General features: G+C 36.0%; 2 protein-coding genes across 2 annotated transcripts; one reads left to right on the plus strand and one right to left on the minus strand.

The window, feature by feature from the left end:
• The first annotated feature begins 132 nt into the window (after positions 1–132).
• Positions 133–16,493, plus strand: cfap43 (cilia and flagella associated protein 43). Its single transcript, XM_084092298.1, has 39 exons — positions 133–256; positions 712–809; positions 1,236–1,489; positions 1,577–1,673; positions 3,778–3,945; positions 4,067–4,217; positions 4,465–4,627; positions 4,728–4,807; positions 4,898–5,029; positions 5,241–5,357; positions 5,656–5,736; positions 5,843–5,991; positions 6,183–6,286; positions 6,810–6,959; positions 7,102–7,265; positions 7,357–7,524; positions 7,645–7,775; positions 7,927–8,098; positions 8,225–8,323; positions 9,295–9,372; positions 9,501–9,626; positions 10,178–10,282; positions 10,425–10,541; positions 10,724–10,903; positions 11,078–11,284; positions 11,452–11,541; positions 12,288–12,368; positions 12,470–12,595; positions 12,969–13,088; positions 13,235–13,342; positions 13,590–13,676; positions 13,754–13,842; positions 13,948–14,152; positions 14,269–14,381; positions 14,482–14,641; positions 14,779–14,943; positions 15,128–15,208; positions 15,375–15,528; positions 16,251–16,493. The coding sequence occupies exons 2-39, from the start codon at positions 781–783 to the stop codon at positions 16,424–16,426; spliced, it is 4,977 nt and encodes a 1,658-aa protein (XP_083948424.1). The 5' UTR covers positions 133–256; positions 712–780; the 3' UTR covers positions 16,427–16,493.
• On the minus strand, positions 16,490–18,237 carry sfr1 (SWI5-dependent homologous recombination repair protein 1). The gene is made up of 3 exons (XM_084092303.1): positions 17,498–18,237; positions 16,963–17,295; positions 16,490–16,873 (listed from the first exon to the last, which is right to left on the minus strand). Exons 1-3 carry the CDS (start codon positions 17,579–17,581, stop codon positions 16,682–16,684), a joined length of 609 nt encoding a protein of 202 aa, XP_083948429.1. The 5' UTR covers positions 17,582–18,237; the 3' UTR covers positions 16,490–16,681.
• Positions 18,238–19,722: the final 1,485 nt, after the last annotated feature.

Here is a 19,722-nt window from a genome sequence, read left to right on the forward strand (position 1 = left end):
AAATTCTGTCATCACTTACTCACCCTCACGTTGTTGTTACAAACCTGTATGAGTTTCTTTCTTCTGTTAAACACAAAAGAAGATATTTTGAAGAATGTTGGTAACCAGACAGTGATGGACCCCAAACTATGCCCAAAATACTATGGAAGTCAATGGCTTCTGTCAACTGTTTGATTACCAACATTCTTTAAAATATATTATTTTGTGATCAACAGAAGTAAGAAACTCATACAGGTTTGGAACAGCATGAGAGTGAGTAAGTGATGAGAACATTTTCATTTTTGGGTGAACTATCCCTTTAATTCTGGGATAAAACCGCGTGCACGTGTCTGAAAACTTAGAAACAAACAAACAAAAAATTCTTATTACATTCAATTTGTCTCGATTTTAACGCCATTTACACGATATTTACGTTCTAATCTAATCGCTAAATATTGACACTATTACACCATTATTAAAAATCATTATACATAATTAGAAGTGTTATATATATTTTTAGCTAGTAATCAGGAGCTGTTAATGGTGAAAAGCAAAAGGGCTAACTTAACGTTACACTTTGAAGTCAAAAGTCATCTTTTGTTAACGTTCAAGCAAGTGGTGTTACAAGACCATACAAACTACGCATAATATTATATTATGTTTCATATATGCATTATAATCTTAAAATTAAATGTATAAAATAAAACAATAAAATGTGTGTTGTTATTGAAGTCCGTGTGCTATGGGTTGCTATGGACACAGACGCACACACTCAGAGGGTGAGCTGCTTACGGATTGAAAATGGATGTACTGGGAAACTTGGAAGTTCGGTGAGTTACGAATTATTTATTTGAGAAAACTTGGAAAGTCCTGAACATTGTTTCTGTTGCAGATAATGAATTTTAACTTGTAAAGTTATCCTGACTGGATAACAAATTTTTGCATCAGTAACGTTATCCTAGTTAGCTAACAGTAACAGTTAACGCTAGCATTGAGCAGAAAACATGCTCGAATATACACAGCACACACTGGAAATACTTTGTTATGATATAAAGTATACTAAACTACACTAAAATCAACGTACTACTCTTACAATCTGAAATAAATAAATAAATAAATAAACACAAAAAATAAAATATAAAACAATAAGAAAGCTAATAAAATATGTACAAATATTGTAGTATTCATTGCAATGATGAGAATATATACAAAAGATATGTAAATAATGCTGTTTTTTGTTTATTGCCATGTATAAGGTGGGTGCAAGGATTCACCAATGGTACATTTCAATTTGTCGACAAGAAAACAGCATGCTACACCTGCGGAAATTTCATTGTTTTCCTCAATGTGGAAACTAAAACGAGGAAGACTCTGCAGAGTCCTGCTTATGGTATTGGGGCCTTTACAGCAAGTGGACATCGCAGGTGTCTTGCTTTCTCTGACCTCAGACTGAATCCTTCCATCTTTGTCTACAGCTATCCAGAGCTTGAGCTAATGTGTGAACTGAAAGGTCAGCTATTTTTGAGTTGCATTAGGACACACACAATTTTGTAAACATGTAAAACTATTTAAAACTTTTTCCCTTTTGTTTTTTTAGGTACAACTAAACTGGGCTATACAGCTTTGGCACTGTGTGATACTGGCCCTTATTTAGTCAGTTCTTCCTCCATACCTGATCACACCATCACGTTATGGTAAAATTCATGTGTGTATATATATATATATATATATATATATATATATATATATATATATATATATATATATATATATGAAGACATCCGATGCAAAAGCCTCTAAAAGCCACCTACAGTGAGGAAAATAAGTATTTGAACACCCTGCTATTTTGCAAGTTCTCCCACTTAGAAATAATGGAGGGGTCTGAAATTGTCATCGTAGGTGCATGTCCACTGTGAGAGACATAATCTAAAAAAAAAAATCCAGAAATCACAATGTATGATTTTTTAACTATTTATTTGTATGATACAGCTGCAAATAAGTATTTGAACACCTGTCTATCAGCTAGAATTCTGACCCTCAAAGACCTGTTAGTCTGCCTTTAAAATGTCCACCTCCACTCCATTTATTATCCTAAATTAGATGCACCTGTTTGAGGTCGTTAGCTGCATATAGACACCTGTCCACCCCATACAATCAGTAAGAATCCAACTACTAACATGGCCAAGACCAAAGAGCTGTCCAAAGACACTAGAGACAAAATTGTACACCTCCACAAGGCTGGAAAGGGCTACGGGGAAATTGCCAAGCAGCTTGGTGAAAAAAGGTCCACTGTTGGAGCAATCATTAGAAAATGGAAGAAGCTAAACATGACTGTCAATCTCCCTCGGACTGGGGCTCCATGCAAGATCTCACCTCGTGGGGTCTCAATGATCCTAAGAAAGGTGAGAAATCAGCCCAGAACTACACGGGAGGAGCTGGTCAATGACCTGAAAAGAGCTGGGACCACCGTTTCCAAGGTTACTGTTGGTAATACACTAAGACGTCATGGTTTGAAATCATGCATGGCACGGAAGGTTCCCCTGCTTAAAACAGCACATGTCAAGGCCCGTCTTAAGTTTGCCAATGACCATTTGGATGATCCAGAGGAGTCATGGGAGAAAGTCATGTGGTCAGATGAGACCAAAATAGAACTTTTTGGTCATAATTCCACTAAACGTGTTTGGAGGAAGAAGAATGATGAGTACCATCCCAAGAACACCATCCCTACTGTGAAGCATGGGGGTGGTAGCATCATGCTTTGGGGGTGTTTTTCTGCACATGGGACAGGGCGACTGCACTGTATTAAGGAGAGGATGACCGGGGCCATGTATTGCGAGATTTTGGGGAACAACCTCCTTCCCTCAGTTAGAGCATTGAAGATGGGTCGAGGCTGGGTCTTCCAACATGACAATGACCCGAAGCACACAGCCAGGATAACCAAGGAGTGGCTCTGTAAGAAGCATATCAAGGTTCTGGCATGGCCTAGCCAGTCTCCAGACCTAAACCCAATAGAGAATCTTTGGAGGGAGCTCAAACTCCGTGTTTCTCAGCAACAGCCCAGAAACCTGACTGATCTAGAGAAGATCTGTGTGGAGGAGTGGGCCAACCCTCCTGCAGTGTGTGCAAACCTGGTGAAAAACTACAGGAAACGTTTGACCTCTGTAATTGCAAACAAAGGCTACTGTACCAAATATTAACATTGATTTTCTCAGGTGTTCAAATACTTATTTGCAACTGTATCATACAAATAAATAGTTAAAAGATCATACATTGTGATTTCTGGATTTTTTTTTTTAGATTATGTCTCTCACAGTGGACATGCACCTACGATGACAATTTCAGACCCCTCCATGATTTCTAAGTGGGAGAACTTGCAAAATAGCAGGGTGTTCAAATACTTATTTTCCTCACTGTATGTCAAAAATGAGATAATAATATTGAGTGAATGCTCTCCGCACATAGTATCGTTCATCAAATACTTTCACTTCAAACTCACTAAATCCCAATCAGCCCAATCAGAAATGTCGGTGCTTAGGTAGAAACCTAAGCCTGATAAAAATGTTAAAATTAAAGAATAACGTTAGACAGACTTAGATGCTTTTGCATCTGAAAACTTCATATATATATATATATATATATATATATATATATATATATATATATATATATATATATATATATATATATATATATATAATACAAATACAATAATTTTATTTACATTAGTCTGAGATTTGCTACAGAAGTTATTTATATTTTGCATTACAGTTTTAATATTATTAATTAATATCTTTTTAGGAACTGGGAGAGTATGATTCCACTTTGTAGCCATCCAATTTTGGGAGAGGACATCACAGCACTGGTTTTCAACCCCATGAACTGGTGTCAAATTTGTGCTGTAAAATCTAAAGCCCTTACCATCTGGAATGTTGAAAGATGTGACAACTATCATTTGATGAATCCTAGGTAGAGTGTGTCTCCAGCAGATGTCACTGTTATTTGCACATGTATTTCATATGCCGATGTGATCAATGCAGAGAAATTGTTTATTGTACTCATTATATCTTCTGTATGTTTGCTTGGCAAGTGCTGTCAATCTCCCCGCCACTGATGGTTCAGCTATTGAGTGTGAAGCAAACCCGTCTCATATGCCCAGTGGGAAGCTGACCCACTTCAGTCCTCAGATGCCCACTTCAGCTGTCGCTGGACTGAGTGGAGACAAAGCTGACAACTTTGTGGTATGGGTTGTGTCTTTAGTTAGAAGCGTGTTCTCGTAAACCAGCAGTTCTCCTGAACATAGGTTTTGTATTAGTGCTGAATTAATCTAAAACAAAAAAATCAACAAAAAATGTTTTATATGTTTTCCATTTTTCGATTCAGTAATTTTTCAATTTTTCTATGGGAAAGATCATCAAAATCAAAACGTTCAGACTACACTTGATTTTTGTGAAAGTGACAGCAAAATATTTGTCTTTGTCCCAACAGCCTTTGAAACTAATAAAAACAAAACTGTGTCCAAGTGCCATCTGCTGGTCAACTTCTTCTGACCTGTATGTTGGTTGCAAGGAAGGTTTCCTGCTTTGTGTGAATCCTGACACTTTGCTTGTCTCTGTCCTGTATAAACCCCAAACTAAAGTAACCAGCACAGGTAAACTTATACTTGATACATATCAAATTAGAACATTATTGATTTCACTATTGATATTTTTGTTATTTTAATTGCATTTTATTGTAATTTTACATCACAGATGACAGTGAAACGTCCCTACAGGAGGGCAGTTTCCAGAGCTTAGCACTGCAGGACTGTAATCTCTTCTCTGCAGGAATTGTAAGAAATGTTATTTATCTTCACCCTGATAATAGCCCAAGTGAGACATAATTTCAACCTGATTCAAGAGCATTTACAAAACCATTACAGGAAGGCATTTTACGAAAAATACAAATGAAAGGAAACAAATTAGAGGTAGTGCAGACTTGGGCTTTGGATGAGGCAGCCTCAGCTATATGCTTTTCCCCTGACGGTGAGACGCTGCTGCTAACTTGTAACACAGTAAGTGTTATTATAATTTACTCTAAAACCAATGTATTTTTATGATTCATGCCACAGAAATGTTATTGTAAAAACAGTTTTATTATAACATACAATATATTTTATCAAAAACTCATCATAGCCTTATATTTATGCCAGAATGCTATGCAAATCATAAAAAAACTAATTATTTAAAGACATTGATGAGAAAAAATGTGGTTTTGCTTCACAGGGCTGTGTTTACAGATTCAAACCACTTCTGAAGGATAAAATTGTCAAAGTCCTAGATGTCCTCTGTGGAGATTTTGTGGCTGTTGCTCCAATCTACACTGATAGAAGCATTTGTTTGGTAAAAGACCTTTGCAGTGTCAGTAGGTTAAAGGGATAGTTCATTCAAAAATAAAAATTCTGTCATCATTTACTAACCCTCAAGTTGCAGAAGAAAGAAATACATACAGGTTTGGAACAACTTGAGGGTGAGTAAATGATGACATAATTTTAACTTTTGGGTGAACTATCCTTTTAATTATTTTAAATAATACATTTATACTATTAGAATAGTATTATTACAATGTAATATATATTAGATTACAAAAAGTAGAAATACAATATTATTGAAAATAGCATCTGCATCTCCATTGTTGCAGTCAGTCAGAGAAGCAGGAGACGTACAGCTGTGGGCTCTGGATGATGGACAATGCATGGGCTCTATCTCTCTGCAAACACATGTTAGTGCTATAATTACAGGTTCTATATGAATCACACAGTACTTATTTTTCCCAAATCATAAATACTCAAATCTGTGTATAACTATTTGGTATGACTTTACTTCAGGTGACCAGTATGGCATGCTGCCTCGTAGCGCAGTATGTTGTTGTAGGGACAGCCACTGGAGATGTCCTGTTTGTGGAGATGACTACAAAACAGAAGCCCAGATTAGTTCACAGAGTTCATTTCTACCATGTCCCTGTAGACCATTTAGTGTGAGTTTCTTAGCTCCAGGTTTTTTTGCTCTCAAATTTCTTTAGAATTGGAGGAAACCCAGACAGCAACATCTGGTACGTGTGGAATCTACGTGTACCAGATGTGTGCCGGATATGGGCCGACACCATGTTGCTGTATGGGATGTGAACTGAATGTTGAGCATACTGTATAATATATATTTGTTCAACAGGTTTGATCAAGGTGGCAACTTCTTAATCACAGGAGCATCAGACTCACGCATGTTTGTGCTGAATGCAAGGCCATCAAAAGGATTTGAAGTTATTGGATGGATTGGTAATTTTTAGGACAACGTACTCTGTCATTCAAGTTTCGGTCAGTAAGAAATTAATAATTTTATTCAGCGAGCAATAAATTGATTGGAAAAAAAACAGTAAATACATTTATAATTATAATAAAAGCGTTCTATTTCTAATAAATGCTGTTCTTTTGAACTTTCTATTCATCAAAGAATGCAGAAAAAATTTATTGATTGTAATAAAAATGTTTCTTGTGCACCAAATCAGCATATTACAATGATTTCTGAAGGATAATGGTCCATCACAGAAATAAATTACTTTCTGAGATATATTAAAATAAAGCAGTTCTTTTAATAATATTTCATAATATTGCTGTATATTTGTTCAATTAAATGCATCATTGGTAAGCATAACAGACTTCTTTCAAAAACATGAAATAAATAAAAATAAAACCTACTTGACCCCAACCTTGAATGGCAGTGTATTAACTTTTTTGCCTAAAGGTTTAAGTAATTTTTAACAAGTTGTTTTAACTTTTTTTTTTTTTTTTTTTTTTTCAGAGGCTCCAGGTGCCATTGTAAGCCTTTCCACTCAGTACCAAAAGGAAAGCGGACAGGTTAAAGTGCTGGTGCTATGCAGCACGACAGGGAGAGAAATCAATGAGGGAAATGTACTTCTGCTACTGACGTTGTTTGTGCAAGAGCTTACAGGTACATGCCATACAGGAAAAAACATGCCATAATTGAGGCTGGCATAGAAGCCTGGCTTTGCTGAAAAATTAGGAGAACAAAAAATAGACATTCAAAGTACATCACTCCAGCTCTCCTTATTATAATGTTGTGCCTCTTCCAGACTCAACAAGTTTTGTGGATGTCCACGGCCGTCTGCGTAAAGATGTCCTTCACAGCTGTTTGTACGAGCTCCCTCACGCACTTTGTTCTTGTGTCCTGGCCACAAACAAGATATTTGGTTACTGCCAACAGAGAAAAGTCTTGCAAAGATTCAGTATCCCTGAGGTGAAATAAGAACAGACAACACTCACAGCTTGATGACAGTTTTATTTGTTTTTTTGGCAGTGCTCCTAACTGCTTCTCATGTGTTATACAGAGTGGTGAAAAGCCCTCTAATGTGCAGGAAGCAGTTCAACTTATACCAGAGAAGGAGGCATCGGGCCATTTTCTGAGCCCTGCATTTCTACAGCTCTCTCCACATCAAGCCTGGCTGGCAACAGTTGGCAGGGATGGACTGCTGCGCATCTTTGAGATTTCAACAATGGTATTGTCTGTTAAAACCACTCTCTACAAGTTCATCCATGTTTATGAGCACTGGGCTTGGAGCAACATGTTTCTCAGAAAATATCTGAAGAGTATGTAAGAGTATGCCTTTGACATTCAGGACAGGTGTGTGCAGCTGCAGTGCCACTCATGTTGGCAGGGTGGAGTCGGATCTGTTTGTTTCACCTCAGACAGTCAGACCCTCATCACCATTGGCCTGAGGGACGGCTCGCTTGTCTGCAGCAGGCTAAGGTGAGCTCGGGGTCTCAAAAAAACATCAAACAGACAATATTACTATAGAACTTTGATCTATAGCAATATTTTCTCTCTCTGGTCATTTTAAAATGCCCTTGAAGCTGGACCTGAAGCATTTTTGTTTTTACAATGCTTTCAAATTTAACAGGCTAAAGCTTTCTGGGGCTGGCAAAGCAGTTGCAGCTACCCAGTATGGTCAATCAATTGCTGATTCTTTTGAGTCAGTAGTATCCTCAGAGAACACTGTCCTCACCAAAATGACTGACTGGGATTCACAGACACAATCCTTTACCAGATGTGCCTCATTTCATACAGAAGAGGTATAGAAACACAGCACTTTCTAATGTTTAAATAATAGGCACAATATTGTACCTGGTTTAGCAGTTTAACTGGGGAGATGTTCCTTGAGATACACAATATAAACGTTCAAAAAATTCTCCCTGCAGGTCAATTTTAATGAAAAGATGAGTCATGAAGCTGAACAAGAGGAAAACTATTTTGCATCCCCAACTAGTTCTACATGGCTTGATGGGAAATTTGATGCGGTTAGTGCTTGTCTCTGAATTTATTTATGTGGTGTTGTGTCTCATTTAATTCAAAAAGTGTGTTTATTGTTCTTAATTGTATAATATAGAATCATTTGTTGCCAGCAGCTAATTCTTTTCAGGTTGCAACAACTTTTGTGTTTATTTTTTATGAGTTTAAAATGGCTGATCACAGGCCTTCTGGAGAAAAAATTAATTTGATTACAAAATATATTTATGGAAATAATTAACATGGATGAATGTTAACCACTGATGTGGTACTGGCAAAGGTGTTATAACCTTATGTTTTTTTTATTAATATAAAAATATACACTTAGAAGTTTTGGGTCAGTAATAGTTACTATATTATTTATATTCATACTACTACTATTATTATTATTATCATCACCACAGTGAATAAATTGATCAAAGCCCAACAAATTGAGCAAAAACCATAACCTACACTGTCATTCAAAAGTTTGAGGTCAGTAAGATTAATACATTTGAAAGAAATTAATACTTTTATATTACTCAAAAATCATTTAAAAAGTATCATGGTTTCTACAAAAATATTAAGCAGCACATCTGTTTTCTACATTGATAATAATTAGATATTTATTTATTTATTTATTTTTGAGCAGCAAATCAGCATATTATAATTATTTCATCATGTGACACAAGACTGGAGTAATGACTGCTAAAAATTCAGCTTTGCCATCACAGGAATAAATTACATTTTTAAATTAAAAGAGAAAACAGCAATTTTAAATTGTAATGGTATTTATACTATATTTATACTATATTTTTGATCAAATAAATACAGCCTAAAGACTTTATAAAAAAAAAAAATCTTACTGCCCCCAAACTTTTGAATGGCAGTGGATATTTATTATACTGGTTTCCACAAACATCAAGGCAGATGCTTAAGAAATAGAATAACTGAAAGATAATCCATTAATACTAAGATTATGACTCTAGTGGTATCTCACCAGGTTCTCCAAGAAGAGATCCAGCAGTATGCAGAGACGAAGAAGAACCTAAGAAGAAACATTAAGGTTCTTCGTGACAGAGTAAGAGAAAGAAACCTCCACTTCTATTATTAATTTATATATTAAAAAATATATTATTTAACTTGATTGTTTCCATACACACATTTGAAGTTGAAAGGTTCATCCTAATTGTTTCTGGCTCACTCCAGATCAAAGCTATGATGGAGGAGAATGAGAGTCTGGCAGACATGGAGAAACTGGAGCAACAGGAATTTAACCTGGATGTGGAGGAGCAACAGAGGCTGCAGCTGGAGGGAAAGCAGGAGGTTACCAGGGTAAACATGACTGTTTACAGATGATTAAGAGCAGATTACTTATATAGACATCTTTTTGGAAGCAGTTGTGGCCTAATAGTTTGTTAGAGAGCCGGACTTGTAATCCGGAGGTCGCGGGTTCGAGTCTCAGTACCAGCAGGAAATGTAGGTGCTGGGAGTGAATGAACAGCACTCTCTTCCTCTCTCATTACCCACAACTGAGGTGCCCTTGAGCAAGGCACCTAAACCCCAATCGCTCCCTGGGCGCCGCAGCAAAAATGTCTGTCCACTGCTCCGGGTGTGTGTTCATGGTGTGTGTGTGTGTGTTCAATACTCACTGCTGTGTGTGTAATTGGATGGGTGAAATGCTAAGCACATATTCTTAGTACAGGACACCATACTTGGCTACACGTCACGTCACTTTTGTACAAACAAGCTTTTCAGTTTATATAGAATTTCTTTCCCCTATAGTTCAACAATAATATCTTATGATTAGACTGTTGATACATCATCAGATATTTATGTAAAAACTAATATATACAATACATCTCAACTTTTTTTTGTGGTTTAAGGTGAGGAAGGAGATTGAGATGGAAAATCTGGCTAAGTGCTATCAGAGGGAGGTCCTGAAGAGAGAATTCTGGGATTCCATGCAAGTCAAAGGGAAAGCCATTAAGGTATCTGGTAGATTTTATGTGGGGGAAAAACCTTTGTAACAATATACACATCCATCAATTTAACCTGGCTTACCTGTAACTACTAGAAATACTATACAGCTGCCAACTGTCAGTGTCTTTGTGTGTTCTTCATTGTCCCCAGGCCTTTCATTCTGAAAATGAGGTGAAGAACTACCCCATGAAGGAACGCACTGAAAAGGAACTTGAAGAGCTTCATAGGGTTGAGACCACGAGGCAGATCGAACAGGAAGATTCACAAGTAAATGTACAGTGTATTACTCAAACAATAATGAGTCAGCTGTTGGAATGGATTCCTCCATAGCAACCAAAGCCTCACATGATACTGAACATAATGTACCTTGACGCTGGATACACAGTGTTTGTTTCTACAGATGTTAGATTCATAAAACCTGACACAAATAATATGAATATTCTTCATAGCTTCAAGAGGCAATTTTAGACACAATATCTGAAGAGAAAGGGGAGGAGATGGCAGCAGAGGACAGTCCTGCTCTGACTGGCAGCCTGAGTGCTCTTTATGGAGGTGTCAACCCTTATCTCTACAACCAGTTTAAATTACGTGTCAGAGAGCAGAAAATCAACCAAATCACCTTGCTAAAGGTGATGACTTTTCTTGTTGTCTTCATAAACAACTAGAGTCAGGACAAATTTTGTTTTATTTGTGTGTTTGAATCCGGCATTAAGTACAGAAAATGTCTAAAGAGTAAAAAAAAAAGGGTTCATTTGGGTCTGAACTCCAATTAATTTGCTATATTTCATGGTTGTTTTATGAAGGATGTTATCTACAAAGTGAAGAGCACATTCAACAAAGAATTTGAGGCAGTTTACAAGCAGAAGGAGCAGGAAATCAACCGTGTCAGAGAGAAGAAGAAGCGTATTTCTGAAATTATGACTGAGCTGGACCTAAGTGAGACCCTGTGGGAGCCTAATCTCACCGATAATGAGTGTCCTGAGAGAGCTCTTACTGTGACCGACTTAGAGGTAACTCAGGCAGTCTGTATAGAAGATTTTCTAGAAGAAAGTCTGATATACAGCACAGCAAGTATATAAATATACTTTATATCGTTTAAATAATGTAAACATGGCAAACACTGATTTATTATTGTGGACAGTGAGCCTGACAGGCAAATTCATGCATGTGTTTCTAGATCAAGGTTGAGAAATACCTCACCCCCGAGCAGAAAGAAAAAGAAGAAAATCTAAGAGAAGAAGACAAACGGCAAATGCTTGCAGCCAAGGTATAACATTACTGTACCTCACAACAGGTGTGCTTTTAACAGTTAAACTATTTATTTTCACCTTATAACTCGTTTAACACAACCGTTCAATTTCATTTTAGTCATATCAGTTTAATAATCTAGGGTTTGATTATTAGAGGAGTGGACCAACATTCCTCAGTCATCAGTTTTTAATCTATTCATTAAAAAAATTCTTGATTTTATAAATTTATACACTACCGTTCAGTACGATTTATTTTTGAAAGGAATAAATTAACACATTTATTCAGTAAGGATGTGTTAAATTGATCAAAAGTGACAAAAAAAATTATCTTTTGAACTTTCTAGTGATCAAAAAATCCTAAAAATATGTATTGTGGTTTCCACAAAAATATTAAGCAGCAACACTGATGATTATAAGAAATGTTTCTTGAGCAGCAAATCAGCATATTAGAATGATTTCTGAAGGATCATGTGACACTGAAGACTAGAGTCACAGAAATACATTTTATTTTAAAATATATTAAAATATAAAACAGTGATTTAATTGTATTATTTCACAATATTCCTGTTTTTACTGTATTTTTGATCAAATAAATGCAGGTCTGGTGAGCATAAGAGACTTCTCCGACCCAAAACTTTTAAATAGTATAAAACATTAAGCTGCAATATGAAAATGGTCTTATATTTACAGATATTGTAATGTATTACTTGGATATTCCAGTATATTATTAGATGATAAAAACTTTTCTGCATTTCCATTGCAGTCAGACAAAATGAGAGATCAAGCGCTCAATGTAATGATGGGTGGAGTTCTGGAGCTTAAAAAAGAGGATGTGCTGAAGATGGTGAGATGGCAGATATAATCTTATTGGAATGTATAAATATATTTATCAATAAGTACACAAAGGTAGGGGAAAATAACATTTAAGATATGCTTATTTCATAGGATGTACCTCAGCCTGAGTTCATGTCTAAACCTGAAGTACAGTGGACAGAAGAAGAGAGAAAGAGCTTCAAAGAGTTTGAGAAAAAAGCAAAGGAGCTCAAAGAGGAGCAGGAGAAATACAGAAAAGTATGACTTTGATCACATTACACTTAAAGGGATCGTTCACCCAAATTCTGTAGGTTTGTACTGTCAAGCTTTGAAAATTATTTTTTAAAGCACCATAAAAGTATCATAAAATGTATCCATACAATGCTTATACTATATTTCAGATCATCTGAGGCCATACAATAACTTTTTTGTGAGGAATAGACATCACAAAATCTTATTTGCAGTCAAGTATATTCAAGTTGCTGCTTCAAAATCCATCACAGTATATGCAAAAACCAATGGTCATTTGGCATCGTTGGTGTCAAATCTGCATTTTTGGATGAACTATTCCTATAACCAATCACTCCCTTACATTTCAAATCTCTTTAAAACAAAGTCACTGTTTTCCTAGACACTGGAGACAGAAATGAAGAAACTGCTGACATCTATTAAAGAGGCTACCCAGATGTTTGACGAAAGACTCTCAAAGCTGTTTGAAAGGAAGGTGAAATCAGAGATGGTCATATACCAAGTAAGATGATACAATACATCATTACATTTTTGCATGTCACCTTTTCAGGGGCGTACTGTGTACAAATAACATGACCTGCTAACAATGTAGTCATGTAACAGTAACTGCTCATCTACTACTATAGATTATGATTTTTTATCCTTCAGGAGGAGCTCAAGATTGCAAATCTGGTTCACTCCATTCAAACCGAAGAAGAGATCCTCTGCAGAGAGAAACAGCTGAGCCTTAAACTTGAGAAGGCACGAATTGTAAAGGTGATCTTCGTTTGTATGTAGATATTCTGTCTTTTATCATTTTTTCAGCCGTGCTGTTGTCTGTTTACAGTAACTCTATAACCATGTCAGAAATTGTCAGTTATTATTTTTTATTAGACAATTATAATGTTCCAGATGATGAGACAAAAATTTCAGGCAAGAACAAACTTGTGTGGCACTGTAATCCAGTCCTGTGAGACTGTTTTGTACATTTTCTAATGTATGAGTCACCTCTCTTTCCTAACAGAATGAAATTGGGGAAGAACTGAAAAAACACAGGGAGACCGTTGATGAGTTTAGAGAGGTGTATGATAACACAGTCGCTGAGGACAAAGTAAGATTACGAAAATATCATGCATATGCATGTCCATAATGTTCTCACCAAGAAATGTTCTTCTCCTTTTTTAAAAGCTTCTCGACAAAGGATTTCGCAAAGAGTTTTGTGACATCCCTGGACATATAATTGACCAGCTCTATAAGCTTTACAAACGCAGACCCAGGTATTATTTCAGAGAAGTTGCTACTTCAATCATGCATATGCATAAGACAAGTGTTTGTCCAGTATTAATTACCTTTGAAAAGAGTAAAAAAGCGTTGTTTGACAGGGTTCAGAAGATAAAAACTCAGACTGAAAACAACCTGTTTAAAGAGGGGGCGCTGTTAGGAACAACACCATCTGATGGACTCTCTCTGATGATGAAGGCCATGGAAGAGTTGGATGCTCCAGAGAACATGCCGGAAGGATTAGATCCAGTCGTTTGGGAAAGGTTTTGCCTGGCCAGACGGGCCAAAGTGGAAAGTGAACAAAAGGTGAGAATGGGTAGACATGACGCAAATAAGCTAAAAGTCCCCCAAATCTTAAGCTGAGTTCCTCATAATTCATAATCAAAAACCGTCTGAGAAGGGTTTTACGTTGACTCCTGTAGGTCAAACTAAAGGCATTGACCCTGGCGGAGATGCAGGCTTTTCTTCAGAGGAGAACAGATGAGGATGAGAATGCTCAATTTGAAATCAAAAATCTCACTGATGAACATAATGGGTGAGAAGAACAGTTCATTATATAAATTAAGGATATCACAGGAACTAAGATGTTATTGAGAATCGGTGAGCAAATAATTTCATACCTAATATTGTCTTAGCCTTTGTGAAGAGAAAAGGTTGTTTCGCATGGACAGCATGGTGCAGATCCTTCTACAGCAAGGCCAGGTGGAAGTGGAGGCTGGAGACTTCATTGCTGACAACACCGATGCTCTGCTGATCCATCGCGAAGTAATTGAGGACCTGAACAGCACCATCAGGGTAAAGACAACTACTCATCAAAATAAAAACATTGTCTGATAAATTCACAGATAACTTCTTTGTCAGTTTATGCAACTATTCACTCATTTCTTCATTCATTCATTCATTAATAACTTGTAAACTGATTTATCAATCAGGCTTTAGGAGATCAGAAGATTGCCAGCATGGTGGAGTGTAAAGACTTCCGCAAAGGAATCATACAGCAGGAGTGGGATCACAGGAGAATGAGAATGGAGCTGGAAGATCTTAGCAACAAAGCCAGAGACATACAGACCCTGCGCATCACTCAGGAGATTCAAGACGTATGGATTTAGTCTTTCATTTGAAGTAATCTCGATTGAAAAAAAATCTAGCAAAAATTGAAGAGGAATATGATTTAACAGATCTAAGACAAGAGGACACTATGGCTCAGGACTACCTTTGTCTGTGAAACTTTAATGATATAATATTACAATTATTTGTTTCTTTGTATTTTTCTCATGTCAGTACCTGACTGAAACAAGTAATGACAACATGGTGTCAAAGCATCTCACAACTCTGGAGAGGACCATAGATTTACAGGAAACGGTAAACTCGCTCATTACTTTTCAAACGCCTTTCAAAGATAATAATCATATTGAGTAACTTAGCCAGATGCTTATTTCTCAGCGCAGGCATTCCCCAGTTGTAAATTCAGTCTGAATGATATATGGCAGATAGAAACGTTTTTTTTTTTTTTTCACTCTTGGCCTAGACTCATCAAAAGAAAATTGAGACTTGCAAGAAACAGATAAAGCACCTGAACAGACAACATTCACACATGCAAGAGAAGAACGCAGCCCTCGACTTAAGAATGGCTGACATGGAGATAACTGTTGCAGAGAGAAGAAATATTGTCGAGGCTGTTGGTAAATTACTTTATATCTTGCTACATTAAAGAAAGTAACAATTTGTTTTTAGCAAAAATAATTACTTGGTACTATTCAAAAGTTTGGGGTCAATCATTTATTTATTTTTTTAAGAAGAAATTAATACTTTTATTTAAAGGGATGGTTCGGAGTAAAATCAACCTTGGGTCCTTGCACCATGACCTCGAGCCAAACGAAAAACACATTAAACTGTATCAAAAGTAAAGACAATTATAATTTTACAAAAGATTTATATTTAAAATTAATGTTGTTCTTTTGAACTTTCTATTCACCAAAAAATCCTGAGAAATGTAAATAATACGAAATGTTTCTTGGGCACCAAATCAGCGTTTTGGATGATTTCGGAAGGATCATGTGACACTAAAGACTGGAGTAATGATGCTGAAAATTCAGCTTTGTCATCAAAGGAATAAATTACATTTTAGATATATTAAAATAGAAGTTATTTTAAAGTGTAATATATATTCTCAGTAATACTGTTTTTACTGTATTTGTGATCAGATATATTAAAATAGAAAAGTTATTTTAAAGTGTAATATATATTCTCAATAATACTGTTTTTACAATTACTGACCACAAACATTTGAACAGTAGTGTAAATTTACCTATTGAATTTAATTCATTTTTTAAAATGCATGATTTGTACATTCTGTTCATGGTCAATGAATTAGGCCCAATAACTTTTGTTCTATGTTAACCAGCAATGGGCGATGATAAAAAGACAGAGGCAGAGAAGAACTACCAAGATATCATCTTGAGAAAGAAGCTGCTGAACATAGTCGGAGCACAATCTGAAGAGATACTCCTACTGAGAGCAGAGGTTGAGAAACTGCGTATGAAGAACTTCCCATCTCTTTCTCAACTACACTACAACTGATTCAGGATACATAACAGATGAATTATTTCAGCTTTTGGTTGAAAAATAAAAATTTCAATAGACAATAGACAAAAAAATGTTTAATAAATTACAATACAGTTTAATAAACCTATCAAAATTCACACTGCAATGTCTTATAAATTCCACATATAATCTGAATATTTTCTCAATCCAAATGTTTTAATGAATAACCTGGTCTGAAATGGCATGTTACAACCGGTTTAACAGCGTGAATAAAAATTAATATAATGACTTTCAGGTGTCTGTGAATTCTTCCTCTGTCCTATCAAAGTGCAGTAACTTGTCATCTAACCCAAAGTTGTCTATAAGCTGAGACAGACTAGTTTGTTTTCCCTCTGTGGGTAATTCACGCTGTAATTCATACAGCACAGACTGAGCACAGGATCTCCATTTGTCTATGAGCACCTGCAGCCGGATCAGATCATTCTATGAGGAAAGACAGAGCAAAGAGAAAAACTTCAACAACACCATCCTTTGCTTATAAGTTAATGACAATACTTCATTTAGATGTTTACCTTGTTTCTATACATCTGGACCATCTTTAATCTTCTCAAGGTTTCTGATCTCTCCTTCACTGCTTTTCTTAGCTCTTCGCATTGCTGAATCGAGTCGTTTGGTGCAGTCTCAGCTGTGTGATCGTGTGAACAGTCTCTTTGCTCCCTCATATCATTCTGATTGACATCAGTATCAGTCTCTCTTTCCTCAGTCACGCTGTGCTTTGGGTCTCCAGGTTGTGAAGTCTGTGGTTGATTGTCATCTTCAATTTTAAGGCGTTTAACCACACTGAGGGGGGATCTGAATGAGTGTCGTGATCTTTTTAACTTCTCCCTCAGTGAGGCACTCATGGACTGAAGCAAAAAACAAAACAAATGTCAACAAAGTATCAACAATAATCACAAAGACAAGTACGTCTTGACGCAGTACAGTACACAGTGTTTTTGTGAGTGAAAAATAACAATGGTGTGCAAGCTAACATTCTTTGCTATTGTTAGCTTCGTCTGAAACCAAATATTAGACATCAACTCAAAAAGCCAATAAGCTGTAACTTACCGTGGTTGCGCTGGACCTACTTGAAGAAGACTGGGCTGTATTCGGTGTAGTTTCATTAGCTGGTTTTATCGGGGTTGTCTCCATGATTCACACCATGTGAAATCGCTATGAAAAGGAGAAAACGGCTACATAACTCTACAATGACAAAATAATATATCCGTTTTGCTGGTGTAAAAATTCAGTCGGAAGCAACACTGTGTAAATCTGATTTTTCATCTGTAAAGTGATCAGTAGGCAGATGTTTTGAAATTGGTGCAAGTTCCATTTACTTCGTTGTCATTTCCGGGCCGTCTATACGTCATTGTTATTATCAAGAATCATGGGAAATGTAGTCTAAAAGAACTGTTTTATAAAAGTTAATAATAAGCTACATAAATGGAAGAAATATGCAATTATTACATTTCTAGTCTCTTTCTTTTAGTATAAAAAAAATTGTTATAATCCAGCACCTCATATTTCATTTATTATTTTTATTTCACAAAATAACACATAAAATAGGTTTATATACAGTACTGTGCAAAAGTCTTAGGCACACTAGTATTTTCGCCCCAAAGAAATGGTTTTAAGCCAATTATTTATATATTTTGATGTAGCGTCTCAGTAGGAAATATCAGTTTACATTTCCAGACATTAATTTTGCCATTAATTATAATAATCCAGTCAAATTTTTGTATGCACAAGAATTCTGACAACCGCCGATGCGCCACACGGAGATCTGATCTCACCATCATTGAGTCCATCTGAGATTATATGAAGAAACAGAAGAAAAAAACAGAGATGAATCAGAGGTGAAATTGTTAACAGTTTGACTGAACCCATAAAGTCAAAAAGAAGGATGTTGAAATCAATGAATCAAACTCATGAATCCAGGTAATTATATAGTTTATATAACAAACAGCATTTTGCGCACAAAAACATTAGGTAAATATCATGGATTCAAAGAATCATTGGGGAAAAAAAAAAGGTAAGGAGCACAATTACAAAGAAAAACATCTAATTGCAAATGAAGATGATTACATATGTGGTTCAGCTCATTCATGTTTTTTATTCAACCCCATGGCTGTTCTGCCTCTACTGGAAATATTTTCTGTCTTGTTATAACTTGTGAAATCATAATTGTTTAATAGCTGTAGACTCATGCACTCTCACATTTTTCCTATATTTGAATGGGGTCTAATACAGTGGTCAGAGAGAGAGAGAGAGTGAGACATCCATTATGGGGTGGAGTTAAAGCTTTTGTGACTCATGTGCATTTTGTATCATCAGGGTGTGGTCAGTGGGGGAAATACATCAATAGAAAAAGTTAAATCACAAGAGAAGCAACACCTTTTTCCCTTGGGAAGCTTATATGTCCCTAAATTAAATTAGGAACATTTGCATTGTTCTTTGATCGAGCTCCTCAGATGATTCACTGATAATAATAATAATGAGTAATACATTTACATAATATTTATTATAGCATTAAATCATATCCGTCACAAAAAAACCTTCCTATTATTGTATAGGATTGGCTAAAAAGGTATGCATGAACACGTGTACATCTGTAAGGACAGGGAGTTAAACTCTTGCTGGAAATGAATGCCAACAGTATCCTCATCTGACCCCATTTCAAATGTTCACACTGTAAGCAGTTCACAAATTCACAGTAAAATTATTCTAGTCATGTTCCTGCAGTTTCATTAAAGACCAATGCTTCATTTGAGGTATTTAAAAGTATTTAAGCATGTTTTGATTCCCAGGAAATGCATGAGTTGATCAAATATACCTTGAATGCAGTGTATGTTGAAAGAAATGTCTGTCAAATGTTTAATGCTTAATGCATCTAGCGCTTGTGCAATAAGAGACAAAGCATGACATTTTGAAGCCTGCTGAATGTAAGGTCTATAATGTAATCAAAGTCTTCATGACCTAACTTACAGAGAACATTATTTTACAGACTCTCAAATAAAACATTGGCTAAAATGATTTGTCAGCGGACGTTGAACAAAATGCATTTTCTGTTATGGTTACACTGTTATGCCAACAGTAGTAGATTAAACCTACTTTTTTAAAACGTAGTTTTATTTTTTCTAGGTGAAGTTACTGACGCACAGATAATGCATCCAGCCACACCTGCGTTCACCTGAACATGTCCTGAAGCTTTAGTTTGCAGGAGCATAATGAAAAATGTGATTCCTGAGGCCTTATTGTCTTCTTTAAAAGTCTGTCTGTGTTTACCTGCCAGC

This window comes from Abramis brama (genome assembly GCF_963993115.1).
Source record: "Abramis brama genome assembly, chromosome: 19".
Lineage (NCBI taxonomy): Eukaryota > Metazoa > Chordata > Actinopteri > Cypriniformes > Leuciscidae > Abramis > Abramis brama.

Bases quoted from the DNA above. Each gene is read 5' to 3' on its own strand.
- sfr1 (XM_084092303.1), bottom strand. From the start codon at position 17,581: ATGGAGACAACCCCGATAAAACCAGCTAATGAAACTACACCGAATACA. The intron at 17,296-17,497 runs GTAAGTTACAGC...TTTTTGCTTCAG, and splicing joins GTAGGTCCAGCGCAACCACG to TCCATGAGTGCCTCACTGAG. The intron at 16,874-16,962 runs GTAAACATCTAA...CTTTCCTCATAG, and splicing joins TCCAGATGTATAGAAACAAG to AATGATCTGATCCGGCTGCA.
- cfap43 (XM_084092298.1), top strand. From the start codon at position 781: ATGGATGTACTGGGAAACTTGGAAGTTCG. The intron at 5,030-5,240 runs GTAAGTGTTATT...TTTGCTTCACAG, and splicing joins TGCTGCTAACTTGTAACACA to GGCTGTGTTTACAGATTCAA. The intron at 14,944-15,127 runs GTATGGATTTAG...TTCTCATGTCAG, and splicing joins TCACTCAGGAGATTCAAGAC to TACCTGACTGAAACAAGTAA.